We start from the raw sequence: 22,223 nt of genomic DNA on the forward strand, positions 1-22,223 counted from the left end.
TTCCTAACAGGCCATGGATGGTACTGGTATGTAGCCCAGGAGTTGGGGAATCCTGCGCTACAGAGTTTCCAGCCTCAGAGATGAAGCATCCCCTCTGTAAGTCAGAAAGAAATTATTCAAGTAAGAGAATTAAAACAGGATCACAGAGAGGGAGGCTGAAGAATTTGACTTTCTGTGTTTACTTGTATGAGGAAAAACAGCACATAGAGGCATCCACAGTATTTAATTTGTTTGGATAATAGTTACAGATAAACAGGTACACCCCATATACAATTACCAATACTTTTTATACAGTTCATATTTCAGTACATCAACACTTTTATTTACACTCTATTTATGTACATTAACATCTTTCTAAAGTCAGTGCATTGTCAACAAGTTTTATACAGTAATTTACAAGGTGAATGTAGTTAATAGTTAATTTAATAAATTTTCTGCTAGTTCATGAATTAAAAAAATTAATTACAACCAGTATAACAAACACAGATCAAACAACATTAGTAGATTGTGCTACCTGCTTAAATAAAACATCTGTAAAGAAATTATTTAAAATCTTCCACTTTTTAATGGGAATGGACAGATTTTATATACTGAAAATCTTGAAACTATAAAGTATGCATTTTGTCTGACTTTATTACATTAGACAATTTAGGCCACTCCTACCTACCTGCAATTATATTTTTTCTGAAAAGGATTTCAATTTAGGTAGCCATTTAAGATAACCTTTCCAAATGCTCTGAGAACTAGATATTAATAGTTACTGGCCTCAGATATCAGAACACAAATGCTTAGTTACATTGGTAATTACTACCTATGAGGAAGAAAGGGTAGTGGAATCTGACAATGAGAATCAACTTGCAGGGTCTAAATGAAGAAAGAAAGACCAAAAATAAGGTGAAACATTTCCTTCAAGTATATATTAAAAAACTACACAAAAAAAGCTACCTGAAATAAATAATATTTATACTTTGTTCCAGTCTTGATTAGAGAAAAAAATGAAGTAAGCAAACAAACATAATTTTCAACGACTACTGTAAAATTAAAAAAAAAGACAAATATCAAAATAAAAAAATTAGTGGACATGCAAACAAAGCAAAACTAAAGTTGACTTCCTAAAACCACCAATTTCATTAAATACACTTATGAACTCCTAATGTCTGGGATGTGTTTTGTTTGTAATTTATAGCCCTTAGAGCCATCAAATACACACAAGCAAGTTCATTTGCATGTGTTCTCTCTTTTTTAAAGTGCAAGACAAACACGGAAAAGAACAACCACTAATTGTGAAACGTGATCTAGCTCCAATGCCGCTTTCCTTCCCAGAAGCTCTTGTTGCAACAGGTGCATGTGAAGATGGTGCAAATATTGGCAACTGCTCCCCTTCCCTCAGCATGGGTGGGGCCGGGGGTGCAGAATACATTTCTGAGGGTACTTGAAGTATCCTAAATGTAAGATGCCTCCACTGGGAGGGCCATGGTAGCTGGATTTCCCAGGATGCTTTTTCTTTCTACTGGGTCTCCCACAAGGCTCTGGGTGGAAGGCACATAGCTCTTAAGAGAGCCTCCCTTTCAGACTGACCACTATATGCCCCTGCCACCAATGACTGGTTGTGTCTCAAACATAAACACAACGGCAAAAACAAAAAGCAAGAAAGACAAAGAAAGGGTATGGAAACAGTTTAAAAAATAAATGGGAAAATCCTCGTCCATGCCGTAAGAATCATTTGTGCACCTGCATGATCTTGCTTTCTCCATCTTGTCAATGTAATGGAATAAAACTTCAGGAAAAAGGAGGTAGCATATCATGTCATCCCTAGACAACATTATAATTTTTTGTTTTTTACTTTGACTCCAAGGAAATCTTTAATATTTGTTATGATTATTGGTAAACTCTATACTCACTACATATTTGTTCATATCTGACAAGCACAACTGAATTCTTATTTGGTCCCAGGTGGCTGGTGCCAAACCTTTTGTTTACAGGCTAATGGTGGGATCTGCCTGAAGGTTCTTTATTGGAGAGCTTGTATGAGACTTCAAAATAAAATGATTACTACGCTTAAAGTTAACTATTTTAATTAGAATTTTTATTTTGTGCTTCAGGGTCACAGGATAAAATAACTACATTTAGCTTGCCTTTCAGTGACACTTTTGCCAAATGTCAGCTACAAGGAGTCATCTCCCTCACCACCAAGCTGTCTAGCAGCCAGAGTGGTGGCTTTACTGTAACACACAGTACTTTTTGTAATCAGACTCAAAGTCTTCATCCATACTGCTTGTGTCTGCCATCTTTTTGCCATCAGTCTTTGGCAGAAATTGTGCATAGTCTATCCCCTGCTGCTCATAGAAAAGAATGTAGGCAGAGTCGGTGTCAATTTCATCAGGGTGAAGTTCCTGAAAGGGCAAGAAAAACCTTTAACAAAAAGCCATCACTACTATGGCTCTAAATCCTTGCCAGGAAAGGGAAGACCAACCCTCTGTAATTACTAAACCTGATTGCTTCCAATAAGCTCACTGGTTTGGCTGTCTCACACCTGCCCCTTTAAAATGAGCCCCATTATTTCCAATGTTTGCTTTGGGGAAAATATTTTGACCATAGACAAGTCAAAAAAGAATGACCTAAAACCCCATCAAATTCTGTTTATTTAATTTTTTGAGATGGAGTCTCGCTCTGTCACCAGGCTGGTGTGCACTGGCGCGACCTCAGCTCACTGCAACCTCTGCCTCCTGGGTTCAAGCGATTCTCCTGCCTCAGCCTCCCAAGTAGCTGGGACTACAGGCGCGTGCCACCACGCCTGGCTAATTTTTTTGTATTTTTAGTAGAGACGGGGTTTCACCATATTAGCCAGGATGGTCTCGATCTCCTGAGACCTCATGATCCGCCCTCCTTGGCCTCCCAAAGTGCTGGGATTACAGGCGTGAGCCACCGCGCTCGGCCCAACCCCATCAAATTCTAACAGTCTAGAAGATAGGAGCTTTTTGCATTAACTAACTCCTTTTTTTTTTTGTTTGTTTTTTTGAGACAGAATCTTGCCCTGTTGCCCAGGCTGGAGTGCAGTGACACAGTCTTGGCTCACTGCAACCTCCACCTCCCAGGTTTAAGCCATTCTCCTGCCTCAGCCTCCCAAGTAGCTGGGATTACAGGCAGGCGCCAACACGCCCAACTAATTTTTGTATTTTTAGTAGAGATGGGGTTTCACCATGTTGGCCAGTCTGGTCTCGAACTCCTGACATCAAGTGATCCACCTCCTAAGCCTGCCTCAGCCTCCCAAGGTGCTAGGATTACAGGCATGAGCCACTGCACCTGGTCGACTAACTCTTTATTTTTCCTCACTACTCATGTTTTCATTCCCTACTCTGCATATCACTTTTGTTCCTTTAATACTTACAGCATCTATATATTGATTCTAACAGAAATATCTATTTCCTATTCAGGAGATAGTCCGTTATTTCAACAAATGTTCCCCAGTTCTGTTGATATTCTGTTTCTAACTTTCATTCAAAGATTGAGAATGTTTACCTTACAGCTGCTGTCATTGTAACAGTACCACTTGCAGTTTGGGTTTTTGGCATAAGTGACGTAATGGCCCCCACCCAGAATTCCTGAATGGCACTGTAAGAGATAAGAGAGTGGAGGTATGTTAGCAGTTAACTGTACTATGGTCAGGGTATAGCACTAGGATCTGAGCAGGAGAACACTGATCATGTAAATGATCAGTAGGTGAAAAATATTTTAGAACCCTCTAACTTTTTTCTAAAACCAAAATAAGCAAAAAGCAAAATACAAAAGTCATAAGCTCCAAGTCTTGTGTGGATAAGCAATCATTTTATAATTGTAATTATTATTATTATTATTATTATTATTATTATTATTATTATTTTGAGACAGGGACTTGCTCTATCACCCAGGCTGGGGTGCAGTCGAGCGATCACAACTCTCTAAAGACTTGACCTCCCGGGCTCAGGTGATCCTTCTGCATCAGCCTTCCAAGTAGCTGGGACCACAGGCACATGCCACCATACCTCACTCCATTTTAAAATTATTTGTAGAGATGGGGCCCAGGCTGGTCTCAAACTCCTGGGCTCAAGCGATCTTCCTGCCTCAGCCTTCTAAAGTGCTGGGATTACAGGTGTGAGCCACCACACCTGGGCAGGCCATGATTTCTATGTTAACTTTGTCTATCACTAAGCTCAATGCTAGGAAATAAGCAGGACCTGAAAAAAATACTTGCTGATGAATACGTGAAGACAAGTGAACAAAACACAGACCACTCTCTGAAAACCGTACAATAAACCACTTACCGAAATTGCATATAGATTATAAATAGGCTTAATACGAGTGTCTTCTCTTTGGTCATCAGTGCTGTCTTCTTCACTGTGGTTTCCAAGCTGACCATTGCTGTAGCCATTGCCACATGCTTCATGCTCATAAAGGAATCCATTGGCCAAAGCTACCTCATGGTCCTGAGGAGTGACCAGCTCTGGTTGGCTGCCCCCCAGCATATGCCCTCGACTCAAGGCGTCAGCCAGCTCACAGATCTGCCCGGCCCCATTCTCTTTGCTGGCATCCAAGTTCTCCTTACTACTTGACAGTTTATTTTTGCTGCCAATCTGGGGCAGCCGGAGCCTCCCTTTGCTCCTCCCCAAAGTCCGTGGGCTGCTATTAGGGCTGCTGTTTTTGCTGGAGGGACAGCTAGTTCCACTTTTTCTTGATGAAGAAGGAGAACCTGTGAACAGGACAGAAGAAAAGATTCACAAATCCAAATGCCACAAAGTAAGCCAGCCCCAAATGCTAACTCTGAGGTTAGCTTTACAACTGTACACACAAAGGTAAAGACGGGAGTCATGACTGGCTACTCTTTAGTTCCTATTATGTAGCCAGTAAGTTACATTTTTGTCTTCTTCAATGCCAAGTCCCTATAAGCAACAATGTCCTGAAAATGTAAAGTACATTATAGGGACTCAGAAAATAGCAGAAAGATGATTTATGTCAGATTCAGTTGAAAAAAAAATCCAATTATTAGAGTAAGGAGTTTTCCAAATACATATTCCTCTCCTTTGTAAAATTAGACAAAAAATGTGACCACCATTTACTGAGTACTTCCTATTGTTAGGCATGGTACTGGGAATTTCTTGCTGTCCATTGTTACCTCTATGTCTCACAAAAATCCTGTACGGCTTTAAACTTTTTGGTTATAGCCTCTTACCCATACCCCCTTTTATACCTTTAAAAATTATTGAGAACCTTTAGAACTTTTATGTGAATTTTATCTATCAATATTTCCCATATTAGAAATTAAAACTGAGGAATGAAAAAGTACATTAGCACAGAACTTCACTGTCAAAGTGACGATATTATTCAATGTCATGTTGTCTCTCACACCATTGTACATTTGTGAGAGAATAAAAGTGAAAAGGCACATATTGTCTTAGTATTTTTATGAAAATAGTTTTGGGCCAGGCACAGTGGCTCACACCTGTAATCCCAGCACTTTAGGAGGTGAAGCAGGAGATTCACTTGGGCACAGGAGTTCGAGCCCAGCCTGGGAAACATGGTGAAGTACAATCTCTACAAAAAATACAAAAATTAGCCAGGTGCAGTGGTGCATGCCTGTAGTCCCAGCTACTCAGGAGGCTGAGGTGGGAGGACTGATTGACCCCAGGAGGTCGAGGCTGCAGTGAGCTGTGATCTGTGTTGCACCACTGCACTCCAGCCTGGGTGACAGAGTGAGACCCTGTCACAAAAAAATAAAAAATAAAATAAATTAAAAAAAAAAAAGAGTTTTGATCCTCTAGACCCCCTGAAAGATGGGGAACCTCAGAACTTTTGCTATAAGGGGATAAGACAGCAGCTACCATTCCTGTTTACTGTATATCAGGCACTGTGTGAAGTGCTTTACTGTCCATGCGTCACTCTCAACTCTGTAAACCTGGCATTATCTCCATTTTACAGATGAGAAAATAGATTCAGGGAGGCTGAATCTCTTGCTAAAACTTACATAGCTCAAATACAGATAGGTCGGATTCCAGATAAGTTTCTTCCACCCAACCAACCTAATGTTCCAGAACAGAAGACAGAGAAACATATGTAGCCTACAGGAGTCCCAAGAAAGCACCTGCATAAGGCCCCCAGGCCTCACCTTTTGGGCTGCTGATGATGTTAGCGCTGAGTGAGGATGGGCTTTTGCTCAGGAGCACGTCCTCTTCCCCAGCCGAACTCTGCGCATCCACTTTCTTCACCTCCCTTGCCAGAATCCTGGGCTCAGAGAGCTCATCCCCCTGGGGTGTGAGTGGTTTACGCTGGCAGAGAGCCGGGTCTCTTGGTACCAAAAAAGCACTCGGATCAAAGCTTTCTCGAGGGAATTTGACAATTTTCTGTGATTTTATCCACCGACCATTTACAAATTGAAATCGCTTAAGGTGAATAATCTGGAGAAGTAAAGGTAGAAAACATCCGCATTAAAGGGTTCTGAAGATACAAAATTTACATGGAAAAAACAAGTCAAATACATGTGAATGTTTGGGAATATATAACAGAACATTTACTCTTCATTATTTTTTAAAGATTTCAAAAATATGGTTTCATAAAGGCCTCTACACAGGCCCCAGTGCACTGGTGTGCTTGTGCACACACACTCAGCTCAGCAGTGTGGCACAGCCACGGGACTGTGCAGTGGGTATTGCCTCCAGGCTCAGTTGCTCTTCCAGAGTCCACAAAGGGCTAGCCTAAGCTTCCACTCTCCACAGAGCCAGAAGTTCACCCTCTCCTGAAGTTCAAATCCATCATGTTGTACCCCTTGTGGCAGTTCTCACATCACACTGAATCGCAATTACTGGTCTACGTGACTGCTCTGCTTGTTTTATGTGATGATCATATGAAAATATATGCTTGTTAAAATTCATCAAACTGGATATTAAAAATCTATGCTTTCAATTGTATGCTAATTATACCTCAATTTTTTTTAAAAGGTCTCCCCCTCGGCTGGGCGCGGTGGCTCACGCCTATAATCCCCACACTTTGGGAGGCCAAGGTGGGTGGATCATGAGGTCAGGAGATCGAGACCATCCTGGCTAACACAGTGAAACCTCATCTCTACTAAAAATAAATAAATAAATTAAAAACACACAAAAAATTAGCCAGGCGTGGTGGTGGGCGCCTATAGTCCCAGCTACTCAGGGAGCTGAGGCAGGAGAATGGCGTGAACCCAGGAGGTGAGGCTTGTAGTGAACTGAGATCGCGCCACTGCACTCCAGCCTGGGCAACAGAGTGAGACTCCGTCTCAAAAAAAAAAAAAAGTCTCCCCCTCCTCCCCACCCACCTTGTCTCCAAGCCTGCCCCTTCCCTCTAGTTCCTATCTGTGGAGCTAGCTAACAACCAATGTTATTAATCTCTTGTGCATCATTCCCTGGGAAGCTGTTCTGGTCTAAGAAAAACCTACATTCAGCTTCACAGAGTAGTATGACAGAGACATGAATAGAATAAGAAAATATGGCTGGGCATGGTGGCTCACACCTGTAATTCCAGCACTTTGGGAGGCCAAGGTGGGCGGATCACCTGAGGTCAGGAATTCAAGACTAGCCTGGCCAATATGGTAAAACCCCGTATCTACTAAAAGTACAAAACTTAGCCGGGTGGTAGTGGTGCGTGCCTGTAATCTCAGCTACTCAGGAGACTGAGGCAAGAGAATCACTTGAGCCCAAGAGGTGGAGGTTGCGGTGAGCTGAGATTACACCACTGCACTACAGCCTGGGTGACACAGTGAGACCCTGTCTCCAAAAAAAAAAAAAAAAAGAAAAAAAAAAAAAAGAAAATACATATAAATATCTGATTAAAATATGCCAGTACCTTACAGTTAACACTGATCTTAATGAACAGGAAGATTTGTCACTTCAAACTCTCCTGACAAACAACAGGACGGTCTCCTAATCCAGGAAGGGAGAAGGTAGAAGTAAACTAAACCTAAAAGAACACACAGGCCCTAGTGCACTGGTGTGCTTGTGCACACACACTCAACAGTGTGCCATAGCCACATGACTATGTGCAGTGGGTGTTGGGGGCTCCAGGCTCAGTTGCTCTTCTAGAGTCCACAAAGGGCTAGCCTAAGCTTCCTGTCTCCACAGAGCCAGAAGTTCACCCTCTCCTGAAGTTCAAATTCACCATGTTGTACCCCTTGTGGCAGTTCTCACATTGCACTGAATTGCAGTTACTGGTCTACATGATTGATCTCTTCTTCTAGATTATAAGCTCTTTAGGAAAAGGAACTACCAAATATTTGTAGAAAGATTCATCTTTGTATTCAACATAAAAACCTTGTACAGAAAGTGTTTTAAACAGTGCTGCAGTAAAGGTCTTATTCTCAAAAATAACAAAACCTCCTGTTTGTTCATGTCTTCTTTCTTTTATGCTAGATTCCTGCTCTCTCAGAGGCAGGACTGTAACATACCAGGATGGGTGGAAGCCTCCAGAGATCCAGCTTCTTTGTTGCTAAGCAGTGGGTCTTACACTTGGAACAGTAGTACATCTCATTTTCCCCTAGCTCTTCCTCACTGGTGAAAGCACGGAGACAGCTGTCCAGGTTGATGGGCTCAGCTTGCGCTCTCCGACTCTGCTCCACACTCTCATGCTCATCCACAACCTGCAGGTAGAGGGAACAGGAGGAAAGGGGTGTGTGGGAAGGCATTTAAAGTGGTGATCCAGGTATGCATCAACCTCTCGGTCACTCACCCTTATTTTACTCTATATATGGAAAAAGAAAATACAACTGGCTGGGTATGGTGGCTCACGCCTGTAATCCCAGCACTTTAGGAGGCCAAGGTGGGGTAATTGCTTGAGTCCAGGAGTTCGAAACCAGCCTGGTCAACAGAGTGAGACCCTGTCTTTGTAAAAGAAAAATCTAAAAATTAGCTGGGCATTGTGGCACATGTCTGTAGTCCCAGCTACTCAGGAGGATTGCTTGAGCCTGGGAGGTAGAGGTTGCAGTGAGCTGTGATTATACCACTGCACTCCAGCCCGGATGACAGAGAGAGACTGTGTCTCAAAAAAAAAGGGAAAAGAAAACACAACCCAAACTAGAGTCTGAGCAAATACAGCACCTATACATTTATTCACAAATGTTACATCAGTAACATTCTGGATAAAATTTCTATTTATATGACCATAGCTTTTCTTGAAAAATTTTTGAATGCTTCAAAATGATAAAAACAAAAGAATTGCATTATTTAACAACTTTGGAATCCTATAAGGGATTACATGTGAGCTGGCCCTCAAGCCAGGGGTGGTGATAGTAAGCCATTTATTTTTAATCAGAAAGCCAGAGCATTATTAGTATGCTGCAGACTTTACAGAGGCTAGGAGAAATAACATGAAACACAGAAACTAGAGCTGGATGAAATAAGGGCACAGAAAAGCTCACCACGAGAAGACAACACAGCAGAGCATGCAACCCCACAGGGTACAACTCATTTGCATCTGATTCCATGTAACACAGAGTTATCAGAATACCAAGCCTATAATTATCTGTCTCCTCCCTCATGGGGCCTTTTTATCTGAGATGGCAACAAATGGAAGAGCAAGCTCAAAAGAGTGTGCTGCTTTTGTTGAGAAGGCCCCTAATACCCACCCAAACCTTTGGGGTCCTGTTAATCAGCATGTTAGGCTGTGGAGCAAGAAGGAGTTAAGTATAAGAAAGGAGAGAGAGCAAAGAATGGGCGGGGTGCAGGGATGTAAGTTGGGGGTGGTGTAGAATGAAGAAGAAGGAGAGAAGGAAGGATCTAGAGTGCAACAGAAAAGAAACAATTTTTTCCTCTCCATGCCTGGCTGCTACCTGACAAACAATCAAGAACCATAGGGCTGGGATCCCTCTGTTTGTCCCTCTAATGTATGGGAAGGTGGGTGAAGCACCAGGGTTATGAATGCTACCAAGAGACTTCACACAGTACATATTTGTGTCCCAAAGCAGAGCTCCGACCACAAGGCCCACACTGACTGCCTCTCTGTGGCAAACGTCACGTATGTCCATCACCCATCCTATTTATTGCTCCTCCCTTCCAGTGGTGAACTTCCTCCATGAATTTCTCTTCCTGAAACTCATGATGGGAACATTAGGCTGCCTGGAATACAAATTGGCACAGCTCAAGATATTCAGTTTAGAATGGGTTTTCAGGTGAGACTTTTTCCCTGTATGAGAGTTACGAGGCTGTCAAATGCTGCTATAAACTAGCAAGGCTGGGTTTTATCGTGCAATTAAGGTTCTAGCACTGCATAACTATCCAGGCTAAAGAGTTCATTTAAAAAGGGGAACTTAGAGGAAAATTCTTTTTTTAGAAAAGGAAATCTGGCTTGGACTTGGGTTATAGACTTCTTTTTTGAGTACAAATTCTGTAGTAACAAGGTATTAACTGTCATCATCTTTTGAACTGGTCACTCAAGGAAAAAACCGATGTGCTTCAAAAGGAAACATGCTGTATCATAGTTGTTGGAATGAGTAGGAAAAGGGGTGTATCATATACAATAGTGTTTCTTTTCTCATAGCCGGTGAAATATTATCTCTATTATCTCTACCAGGAATACTTTATGGCCAACTACAAATTAGAGTAAGCTAGTAAAGAATGTTGATTTTTATTGACTATATTTTCTGTGGAACACAGGCTACAGTGCTAGATGAAGGCAGGGAGGAAAGAAGGCTGATAAAAAACATATTTGTGGACTGTACTGACAATAATTTCTATTTATCAGTAAATTTCCCAAAGTGATAAAGATTCCCTTTACCTCTTGGGATCTATGCTTAGATCCTCTACTATTGTTTAAATAGTCTATAAATTACTTATAGGCACCCTCTTCTTTTTCAAAGTTGCTTTAAAGCTCATCTTTAACACAAAACACAGGAAATGAAGTAATAGTGTTCATGTAAGACTATTGAAAAAAAGAGAGTGGCCTAAGAATTTGTCTAGCTTACTTTTCTTTTCTTCTTTCTTTTTTTGTTTTTTTGAGACAGGGTCTTGCTCTGTTACCCAGGCTGGAGTGCACTGGCGAAATCACAGCTCACTGCAGCCTTGATCTCTTGGGCTCAAGCAATCCTCCAACCTCAGCCTCCCAAGCAGCTGGGACTATAGGTGCACACCACCACACCTGGCTAATTTGTGCATTTTTTGTAAAGACAGGGTGACATCATATTGCCCAGGCTGGCATCCAGTTTAATTTTCTACTGAGGAATCTGAGGTCCAAACAGGAGAGAAATGTAAAGGATAAGAGTGAGCCTCTCTATTTTTTTCTGATTACTAGGTATAATATTCATGTTGGAAAGCAGAGAAAAATGTAAAAAGGCAGGGAATCCTTTTATATTCTTAATTATATTCTTAATACAAAGGCAACCACTGTCAAAATATTGGCAGATTTTCTTCTGTCCTTTTTCCTAAATAGTATTTTTTCAATATTGAAAGTATTATTTCCAGTATATGCAACTTTATGTCTTGTTTTTAAAAAAATTTTCACATATTGTAAGCATGTTCCCATAAATGTTAGCAAAAACTCCTGGTAATCATTTTCAACAACTGCGTTATATTTTATCCAATGAATACACCATGCTTTATTTAACCATTCCTCTAATGTGAGACAAATATAAGTTGTTAATAACTTTTTACTCTCCTAAAAAATGCTATGATGATATTTGCCTGCAAATTATGGAGTAATTACAGAGTATTCTCCCCTCAGATAAATTCCTAAAAGGGAAATCACTGGAATAAAAAATATAAAGCATATGGGCAATAATCCCAATTTAAACCACGGTATCTCTTTTGTGTACATGACTTTCTAAGCACATGCAGAAACCCTACATGTAGGGGAGCCCAGATTAGTCATATGGCCCTACTCCCTAGCAAGGCATCAATAGCCCTTCGTTTCCATGGTATCCTAAATGCATTACTGAAAGTGGAAGTAGGGTAAGATTTAACAGGTCACGTAGGCCATTTCCTATAAGCAGGATGTCCTAAAGAGCTTTTCAGATTGCACACTGGATTTGTTGAAAAGGGGAAGAGATTTATAGAGCCAAATAATTTATCATCATTGACAGTAATGTCTTGTCAGAATAATGCCCTGTCAGATTTTGTGCTGACAAAGATTTATGAATCTATCAACTGGTAAAATTTTCCCTCCTTGCTAGTGAGCATGATCTAGAACATTAGTTTCTCTTCAGCTTTCTTTAGCTTTAGCCTAGTGATCTTTCATTTGACAAGTATCCACAAATTACACTTATTCATGGCTAGAAAGGGCTCCCAGGAGCCTTGGTGTGTGGGGCATATTTTGGGATCTAAATAGGAAACTAGGTCTAGAATTGGTAGTTTCCCCAGTCCTCCATAGCTTAACAAGACAGAAAAGTCAGTTACCGTTACTAACTTATCCAAAGGGAATGCTTTAAAAAATAGTAAAGGAAATTTCCAACTATCAAGAGCCATAAAAATACAAAAACCACCACAATTCCTCATGTGACTTAAGGAACTCCTTTGACTCTGTTGCTTTTACCTCTCTATCAGATTCTTAATGTCTTTACCTTTCAAATAATATTTGGTTGATTAAAAACTGCCTGAGGCAAACATTTTTAGGTACGGAGTTAAAATTATTTCAGAAACAACATTTTCAAAATTTAAAAATTGCTCTGGCCAGACAGCGACAATAGAAGAATGTGAAGTGTGAAGAGTGGCCATTGAGATGTGCTCTTAGGTACCCAAAATTGAAACATTTCAATCCTTTCTCTAACTTTTCTGATCACTATGCCTATTAAAGGTAGCAACTATAGCCCTGGGACACATTTGAACTAAGTAACTGTGGTTACCAAATGCTGCAACTTCAATAATATTTAACAGAGAGATGCTTACTGATATGTCATGGCCAGACACAGCTTTGTTTCAGGGTTCACTTATTAATATTTTTGAAATTTAATGCCTGCTATAGTTTGGATATGGTTTGTCTCCACCAAAATGCATGTTGAAATTTGATTCCCAATGTGGCATTGTTAGGAGGTGGGGCCTAGTAGGAGGTGTTTGGGTCATAGGGCTGAAACTCTCATAAATGGTTGGTGCCATTCTTGCAGTAGTGAGTTCTCCTTCTGAGAACTTAGTTTCCAAGAGAGAGGGCTGTTAGAAAGCGAGGATCTTCCTCCTGTTTGGTCCTCCCTCTTGCCTGTGTCTGTTCTCCTTTGATCTTCTCTGCCATGTTATGATGCAGCACAGAAGCCTTTGCCAGAAGCCAGGACCATGTCCTTGAACTTCCCAGGCTGCCGAACAGTAAGCTAAATAAACCTCTTTTCTTTGTAAGTTACCAGCCTCACGTACTCTGTTATAGCAACACAAAATGGACAAAGACAATGCTCCAATACAACGAACTCCAGAAGTTGGAAAATGAAAAAGCTCAAGCAAACATGTCAATATATTAAGTGCCATAGAGGATGCCAATGAAGGTTTTTCTGGTTGTTTTTAAATTGTCTAAAACAGAAATGGCATAATAGTTACACTGGGGGAAATTTCCCATATAAAAACCACCATTTCATGGTGGCCCTAAATACTTACCCTTTCCTGGGATGTTTGATAGCGAAGGTGAAGGGCTGTGGGGTCCCAATCCACAGCAATATAGGCATTTCCGATGAAAGCTCTGTCTTCCCCACAATCAATTTTACAGCCTCTGCAAAATCTAAAAAGGGGGAAAAGATCCACAGAGGAAGAAATAATTATGAAGGAATCTAAATTTTCTTAATAAAAAATATTCTCCCTTCCTACTTTTCTGCTTTCCTCTTGGGCCTCACAATTTGTCATGGGCTTCTAACTTCAGACTCTGATAAATGTAGGGATACTTTTTAATAATTATTATAACTTCAGGGAATCATGCTTTTCACTTTTCAAGTCTTTATTTTTACAAAGTACTTGATAACCACCTGTTAATCACAGGAAGATGTGAACTTTATGGCAAATAAATGACATGGGAATTGACTGTTTGAGATATTACAGCACTCAAGAAATTCCAGATTCAGTTATTTAATGCTCTGAGGTAGGACAATTTATCTGGTATAACACCTAGCTCCTTGTCTGTAAAATGGCAGATTAAATAAATGCATATAAAAGTTTACAGAGGCCGGGCATGGTGGCTCATGCCTGTAATCCCAGCACTTTGGGAGGCTGAGGTGGGTGGATCACCTGAGGTCAGGAGTTCGAGACCAGTCTGACCAACATAGTGAAACCCCGTCTCTACTAAAACTACAAAAACTAGCCAGGCATGGTGGCAGGCACCTATAATCCCAGCTACTTGGGAGGCTGAGGCAGGAGAATTGCTTGAACCTGGGAGATGGAGGTTGCAGTGAGCCGAGGTCGTACCACTGCACTCCAGCCTGGGTGACAGAGTGAGACTCTGTTTCAAAAAAAAAAAAAAAGTTTATAGAGTTGCAGGGGTGGGGTGGGAGATGGGGTAGGGAAGGAGGATATAATAAAGTCATGGTTCCAATGCCTACTTTATTATTATTATTATTATTTTTCTTGAGATGGAGCCTTGCTCTGTCGCCCAGGCTGGAGTGCAGTGGCGCAACCTGAGCTCACTGCCAGCTCCGCTTCCCAGGTTCAAGCAATTCTCTAGCCTCAGCCTTCCCAGTAGCTGGGACTACAGGTGCCCGCCACCACGCCTGGCTAATTTTTTCTATTTTTAGTAGAGACAGGGTTTCACCGTGTTAGCCAGGATGGTCTCGATCTCCTGACCTCGTGATCTGCCCGCCTTGGCCTCCCAAAGTGCTGGGATTACAGGCGTGAGCCACCGCGCCCGGCCGATGCCTACTTCAGACTCAGTCTGCTAAGTCTATTGCAGTTCTCTAAAGGCGGACTTTAGTATCATTAGGCACTTTCCCTGTTGTAACAGCAATGACCAACCTCCGTAACTCTTTAAAAACCAAGAACAGATTTCCAGCAAGGTCTAGTAAAGACTATGGTCTACTGTGCTTAGAACTGGCAAACTTATTTATATTTAAGGAGAGGCCTGGCGTGGTGGCTCACACCTATAATCCCAGCACTTTGGGAGGCTGAGGTGGGTGGATCACCTGAGGTCAGGAGTTCGAGACCAGCCTAACATGGCGAAACCCCATTTCTACTAAAAATACAAAAATTAGCTGGGTACAGCGGTGCGCATCTGTAGTCCCGGCTACTCGGGAGGCTGAGGCAGGAGAATTGCTTGAACCTGGGAGGCAGAGGTTGCAGTGAGCCGAGATTGAGCCACTGCACCCCAGCCTGGGCGACAGAGCGAGACTACATCTCAAAACAAAACAAAACAAAAAAGGAGAGGTGAAGTTATAGAGTAATAAATGTTTATCACAAGCTATGAATTTGGTATGGGCTGTAGTTTATAAAACCAGCTAAGTCTCAAAAGCAAAACATCTACTGACCTCAAAAGGAAGTGAAAAATATTTTTTGAGATGGAGTTTCACTCTTGTTGCCCAGGCTGGAGTGCAGTGGCGCGACCTTGGCTCACTGGAACCTCTGCCTCCTGGGTTCAAGCGATTCTCCTGCCTCAGTCTCCCAAGTAGCTGGGATTACAGGCATGCACCACCATGCCCTGCTAATTTTTGTATTTTTAGTAGAGATGGGGTTTTACCAGGTTAGGCTAGTCTCCTGATCTCAGGTGATCCACCCACCTCAGCTTCCCAAAGTGATGGGATTACAGGCGTGAGCCACCGTGCCCAGTCACAATTCTTAAGTTTCTCATTATTCACTATTTACTTCTCAAAATTGGAAATCTTATGAAAACTGTATAATATCTAAAGCTGGAGTTCTACTAAAGTAATTCTTTTGCAGGTCACTTTACCTATACCATGGGCACCAAGCACAGGAGTTCCCATCTTTCTGCACAACTCGTAGAGTGAATGGATATTGATAGCCCATACTGTCATCACTGAAACAGAAGAGAACAAAAAGAGTGTAAGAAGCATTTCTGGTTCGAGGTCCAACTCCTTTTCATCTTCTCTTGAAGTAATCCTAGGAAGGGGCATTTGCCACAGCAGTATGCTCATGTTGACAGCTCAATGTTACTTACCCTAATCCATTAGCTGCAGCCCAGTACCAAATACACTCTGGCTTCCCATCCTCCATCTGGGCTTACAGAAGGGTAGACATATGACTGCCAGATGTCTCTAAGGGAGTCCATGTGGCCCATGAAAACTTTACAAGATAAGCTAATCATGAAATCAAATACTAATTATCCTTCAGCCTTAATTCTATCAGAGGATTTAATTCACATTAAACTAAAATAATTAGATCTTTCCATGACAAGAACACTGACACATTGCAGAAAGCTGTATATTTAGAAGTCTTCTTTAATCAGAATCGCTGATGTGGTACATGCTAAGTACTGCCTTAACTACTCAGAGTTATAAGCTACATACCATTTTTGGAGTAACTTCTTTTAACTGCCAATGATTATGTCAAGATGGCCCTGTGAATTTTCCAACTTTTAAAAAAATTTACTCATCCTTGCCCTAAGAAGGAGCAATGCAACAATTTATACATACTATCGAAACATAAGCTGTACACCTTAGATGTATATACAATTCCTACTTGTCAATTATAGTTCAATAAAGCTGGGGGTGGGGGAGAAGGAAACAATGCAAGGAATATAACATAAGAGTGGCATACTTTACAGTTCATCTGGCAACTAATAGTGGTTATTACATGGGCTATTGAAGGTAATGAAACCATGATAAAGAATCACTGTAAGGGCAAAAGTGAGAATCACATCTGGCATAGGAGTTCCCATCTTTCTGCATAACTCGTCCAGTGAATGATCATTGATAGCCTGTACTGTCTAGTACCATGTTCAAATCAGGCCAGCAATAAGTGAGGAATCAAAAGAAAGATAACGGGATAAAACAATCAAGTAGTACTCTCATAGCTGTGCAGCGCTTCTCTTCTGAAAATTTCTTTTACCTTTTTGCTCTAACTGAATGAAGCCTGGCTTTCTTGAGAATCCTGCTCCCCCTGCAGACTTTTTCCATCTTTTTTTTTTTTTTTTTTTTTTTTGGGACAGGGTATCACTGTGTTGCCCAGGCTGGAGTGCAATGGCGCGATTATGGCTCACAGCAGCCTCCACCTTTCTGGGCTCAGGTGATCCTCCCATATCAGCCTCCCAAGTAGCTAGGATTACAGGCACGCACCACCACACCTGGCTAATTTTTACATTTTTTGTAAAGACAGCATTTTGCCATGTTGTCCAGCCTGGTCTTGAACTCCTGGGCTCAAGTGATCCTCCTGCCTCAGCCTCCTAAAGTGCTAGGATTACAGGCATGAGTCACCACGCCCTACCCCCTGCACTTTGTATTCTCACACATTCCAGAACCCGGAGGTAAAATAGATCTCCTCCTTACTCCTATGCCACTTGTGCATGATTTCTTCTTCCTTCCTTTTCTAAAACATTCCAGCTTCTTTGTAGCATGTGCTACTGAATTATGCTACCTGCTATTCCTCCTTGGAAGGTACATATCTTCTTTACTCACTGAAGATTGCAGCACCCAGTTCACTGTGTTTTTTCTCCACCACTTCTCCTGTTATTATTCTTGGTGACATCAACATCAATGCAATACAACAATAACTTGGTCTTCTCTCTTCCAACAATAACTTCCTCCCATATGTAAACCCTCTCCAAATGTCATATTCTAGACCTTGTGAATACAAATTTTTCTACCTCCAAAATCTCAATTCTAATTATCCTACTTTGCAACCACCACCTCCTATCTTTTTGGGTTACTTACTTATTCAAACATCCCTTTTCTAATGATTCTTTCACCCAAAAGAAACCTCCAATCACTGCCCTGAAATCTTCACTTGCCTCTTTACCCGCTGTCCCTGAAAATAATCATTCTCCATAGACCCTTAATTCCAGGATTTTGTCCATTTAATCTAAAATTTCAAATTTATTGACATAAACACTCAAGAAGTCTAGAACTATACAATGAACACTCCATATATTCATTACCCAACTATAAAAATCATCAACTCCAGGCCACTCTTATTTCATCCATAACTTTACCAAGTACACTAGAATCAGGTGAGAGCTACCATGCATGGCTATCTTTTTTAGTGTCCGAAGGACATAACCCACTCCAATCTCTATTCCTTTATCTATACTAAAATAGCTTTCACAAAGATCACCAAAGACCATTTTATCAAATCCAGCGGGCAATTCCCAGTCCTTTGTAGTATTTGAAACAGCTATCACTCCTTTCCTGAAATACTTCCTTCACTTAACTCCTGGTTTTCTTCTTACATTATGGGCTGCGCCTTCTCAATCTCTCTCTCTCTCTCTCTCTCTCTCTCTCTTTTGAGACAGAGTCTTGCTCTGTTGCCCAGGCTAGAGTACAGTGGTGTGATCTCTGCTCACTGCAACTTCCACCTCCAGGGTTGAAGCAATTCTCGGGCCTCAGCCACCCAAGTAGCCGGGATTACAGGCACGTACCACCATGCCTGGCTAATTTTTGCATTTTTAGTAGAGACGGGGTTTTGCCATGTTGGGCAGGTTGGTCTTGAACTCCTGGCCTCAAGTGATTCTCCCACCTCGGCCTCCCGAAGTGCTGGGATTACAGGCATGAGCCATTGCACCCAGGCTCGATCTCTTTTGACGCTTCTTTTTCCCTTTTCAATCTCTAAATGTCGGAATGCATATGAACTCAGTTCAGAGTTCATGTATAGATCATGGGAATCTTCTCTATTTAACTCCCACTCTCTAAATGTTAATCATCTGGTCTCAGGGCTTTAAATACCACCTATTTGTTGATGACATCTATATCTCCAGCACAGGACATTCAAGTGAATTTACCACTAGAATATATAATAGACTTCTTGAATTTAACTTGATTCCTGTCTTTTCTTGCCAAAATCTGCTCCTTCTCCAGTTTTCCTTTTTCCATTAAATGGTACCATCATTCACAAACAATTGTTCAGGGTAAAAAGCCAGCCTGGGCCAGGTGCAGTGACTCACGCCTGTAATCCCACCACTTTGGGAGGCTGAGGTGGGATCATGAGGTTAGGGGATTGAGACCATCCTGGCCAACATGGTGAAACTCTGTCTCTACTAAAAATACAAAAATTAGCCGAGTGTGGTGGCATGCACCTGTACTCCCAGCTACTCGGGAGGCTGAGGCAGAAGAATTGCTTGAATCTGGGAGGCAGAGGTACAGTGAGCCGAGATCATGCCACTGCACTCCAGCCTGGTGACAGAGCAAGACTCCATCCCCCCAAAAAAAGAAAAGAAGTCAGCCTGGATTCCTCTTTCCCTATACTCCACATCCAATTCATTAGCAAGTCCTGGGAAAAGTCCTCGTCTAGAAGCTCTTTAATTCAATTACTTCACTTCAAATTTAATCTTGTCCAACTTTCATCTTTACTAAACACAACATTCATTAACTAAACTGCTTATCTATTATTTGCAGTTTTCCTTTAGGATTTATTTAAATCTTAAAATAAATACTTTAAATAATTATTTATTTAAATAACTTATTTTGGCCGGGCGCGATGGCTCATGCCTGTAATCCCAGCTCTTTGGGAGGCTGAAGCAGGCAGATCACTTGAGGTCAGGAGTTTGAGACCAGCCTGGCCAACATGGTGAAACTCTGTCTGTACTAAAAATACAAAAATCAGCCAGGCGTGGTGGTGGGCACCTGTAATCCCAGCTACTCGGGAGACTGAGGCAGGAGAATCGCTTGAACCTGGGAGGTGGAGGTTGCGTTGAGCCGAGATCGCGCCACTGCACTCCAGCCTGGGTGACAGAGCGAGACGCTGTCTCAAAAAAATACAAAATACAAATAAATAAATAACTTATTTAAGTAAAGATTTATTTAAATCTTTAAATTTAAATCTGACCAGGTGTGATGGCTCACACCTGTAATACCAGTACTTTGGGAGGCCGAGATAGGTGGATCACTTGAGGCCAGGAGTTCGAGACCAGCCTGGCCAACATGGTGAAACCCTGTCTCTACTAAAAATACAAAAATTAGCTGGGTGTGGTGGCTCACGCCTGTAATCCCAGCTACTCAGGTGTCTGAGGCATGAGAATCACTTGAACCTGGAGGCAGAGTTTGCAGTGAACCAAAATCACACCACTGCACTCCAGCCTGGGTGACAAATTAAGAATCTGTCTCAAAAAAAAAAAAAAAAAAAAAAAAAAAGATGTATTTATCCTAAGCCCTACCCTAATCATCAAAAGACCACATATCATAACAAATAAGTAAAGAACTTTTTTTAGTTGTCATAAAACAGAACTCATTTGTACCATGATGGCAAGAAAATGATCTACAGGCCGGGTGCGGTGGCTCACACCTGTAATCCCAGCACTTTGGGAGGCTGAGGCAGGTGGATCACCTGAGGTTAGAAGTCTGAGACCAGCCTGACCAACATGGAGAAATCCCATCTCTACCAAAAAAACAAATTAGCCAGGCATGGTGGTGCATGCCTGTAATCCCACCTACTCGGGAGGCTGAGGCAGAATTGTTTGAACCCAGGAGGTGGAGGCTACAGTAAGCCAGGATCGTGCCATTGCACTCCAACCTGGGCAACAAGAACAAAACTCTGTCATAAAGGAAAAAAAAAAAAAAAAAAAAGAAAAGAAAATGATCTACAATTTGATTGAGATTAAAAATAAGACATCATCACAATCCCCAAAATTATTCAGAGTAAATGCATTTACTAATCAAATAGAACAGTGGTAGGAAAAAGGGAAAGAAAATAGAAAATGTTAATTACTTTTACCTAGATTTATGAAATTACTTCACATTAAAATGACATGGTAAGGGAAAAAGAAAAAAGAATGACATGGTATGGAAATAATCCAACAGAATTATTTTTTGTATCATGAGACTTTTCAGAGTTCATGTATGCAGTCACTCTCATTCTGAATTTCAGAGGACTGAGATTATACAAATTTCCTGGTGAATTCATACTCTCTACTTTTGCAACACAGAAGACAAGGATATTACTTGAAGCATTAGCAGGACAAATCCAGGTAAAAGATTAGAGAATGGAAGGATTATTAGACACTAGAATGTTTGGCAAAAGGAAGCTGTATCATCTCTCCTACTCCAAATAGCAAACCAAATGGTTGAATTGTATGCTGAGTGGTTCTTCCAAGAGTGATTAACTTGACGTAGGCTGGGTCCTATCAGCCACATAGAATTCATATAAATTATTTTTCTAGAGTTTGGAAACCACAGGTTTAGATGGATCCCCTGAACTCACCAATCCTGGGCATGATTACTAGCTTCCTGAGGTGGGAGTGGGCTCGCTAACCGGGATACTTGAATCCAAACCGCATCATATAGGTCTTTCTTCCGGGTATGCACAGTACATGGAACAATCAATGGCATTCCAAAGAGGCTGGGGCGATTCTTCTGAGATGACAGGAAATACAGTTCTGTCCTCATCTGTATGCACAAACAAGAGAATACAGAGTTGAGAAGACAGGCCTCTGATTCCTCCCTTTAGTTCTTCTAAATACCTGCCAATGACAGGCATTATCACCATTTCAAATCAGTCACTATCACATTCTTCTCTATATTTATAAAACCATCTTTATTGACACAAAGAGAATGGCTACAGTGGAGTCATTAAAAGGGCTGAGGTATTGCCAGTTTTAGAGTTGTTGCCTATTCTATCAAATTTGGGTTTCAGCAATTAATATATTCAAACCACTGTTTTCTCTGATAAGCATTTCTCACATACACTGAATCACATGTAAAAACTAGTAATAGCTTCATAGCTAAAGGCTTTTAAACAATTAAGACTCTTTCTTTCTCCAGAAAATATGCCAGTAAGCTGGGTGTGGTGGCTCACGCCTGTAATCCCAGCACTTTGGAAGGCTGAGGCAAGAGGATCCCTTGAGCCCAGGAGTTTGAGAGCAGAATAGGCAATGTAGGGAGACCCTATCTCTATAAAGAAATAAATACAACTAGCTGGGCATGGTGGCATGTGTCTGTAGTCCCAGCTATACAGGAGGCTGAGGTGGGAGGATTGCTTGAGTCTGGCAAGTTGAGGGTACAGTGAGCTGTGATCATGCCATTACACTCCAGCCTGGAAGGTAGAGTGAGACCTGTCTCAAAAAAGAAAAAGAAATGAAAAGATGCCAGTGGGGGAAAAAAAAAAAAGACTCTCTCAACTATAGTTTTCTAGGGATAAGCTGTTGATAGTGGTTGTTGCAGTGGCAATTCCCAAAGTTTT

General features: G+C 41.3%; 1 protein-coding gene across 8 annotated transcripts in view; it reads right to left on the reverse strand.

Annotated features, from left to right (window-relative positions):
* Window positions 1–204: 204 nt before the first annotated feature.
* The window catches only part of USP32 (ubiquitin specific peptidase 32), a 244,540-nt gene continuing 222,521 nt past the window's right edge, over window positions 205–22,223 (reverse strand). For all 8 annotated transcript variants that reach the window (XM_055257787.2, XM_063628464.1, XM_063628463.1 and 5 more), the window contains 8 exons: window positions 21,246–21,430; window positions 15,829–15,915; window positions 13,560–13,680; window positions 8,444–8,635; window positions 6,140–6,428; window positions 4,302–4,726; window positions 3,520–3,612; window positions 205–2,393 (listed from right to left, as the gene is read on the reverse strand). In XM_055257787.2, the coding sequence (XP_055113762.1) occupies window positions 2,220–2,393; window positions 3,520–3,612; window positions 4,302–4,726; window positions 6,140–6,428; window positions 8,444–8,635; window positions 13,560–13,680; window positions 15,829–15,915; window positions 21,246–21,430 (1,566 nt within the window). In that variant the 3' untranslated portion in view covers window positions 205–2,219. The remainder of the gene's footprint in view (window positions 2,394–3,519; window positions 3,613–4,301; window positions 4,727–6,139; window positions 6,429–8,443; window positions 8,636–13,559; window positions 13,681–15,828; window positions 15,916–21,245; window positions 21,431–22,223) is intronic.

Source organism: Symphalangus syndactylus, chromosome 20 (assembly GCF_028878055.3).
Source record: "Symphalangus syndactylus isolate Jambi chromosome 20, NHGRI_mSymSyn1-v2.1_pri, whole genome shotgun sequence".
Lineage (NCBI taxonomy): Eukaryota > Metazoa > Chordata > Mammalia > Primates > Hylobatidae > Symphalangus > Symphalangus syndactylus.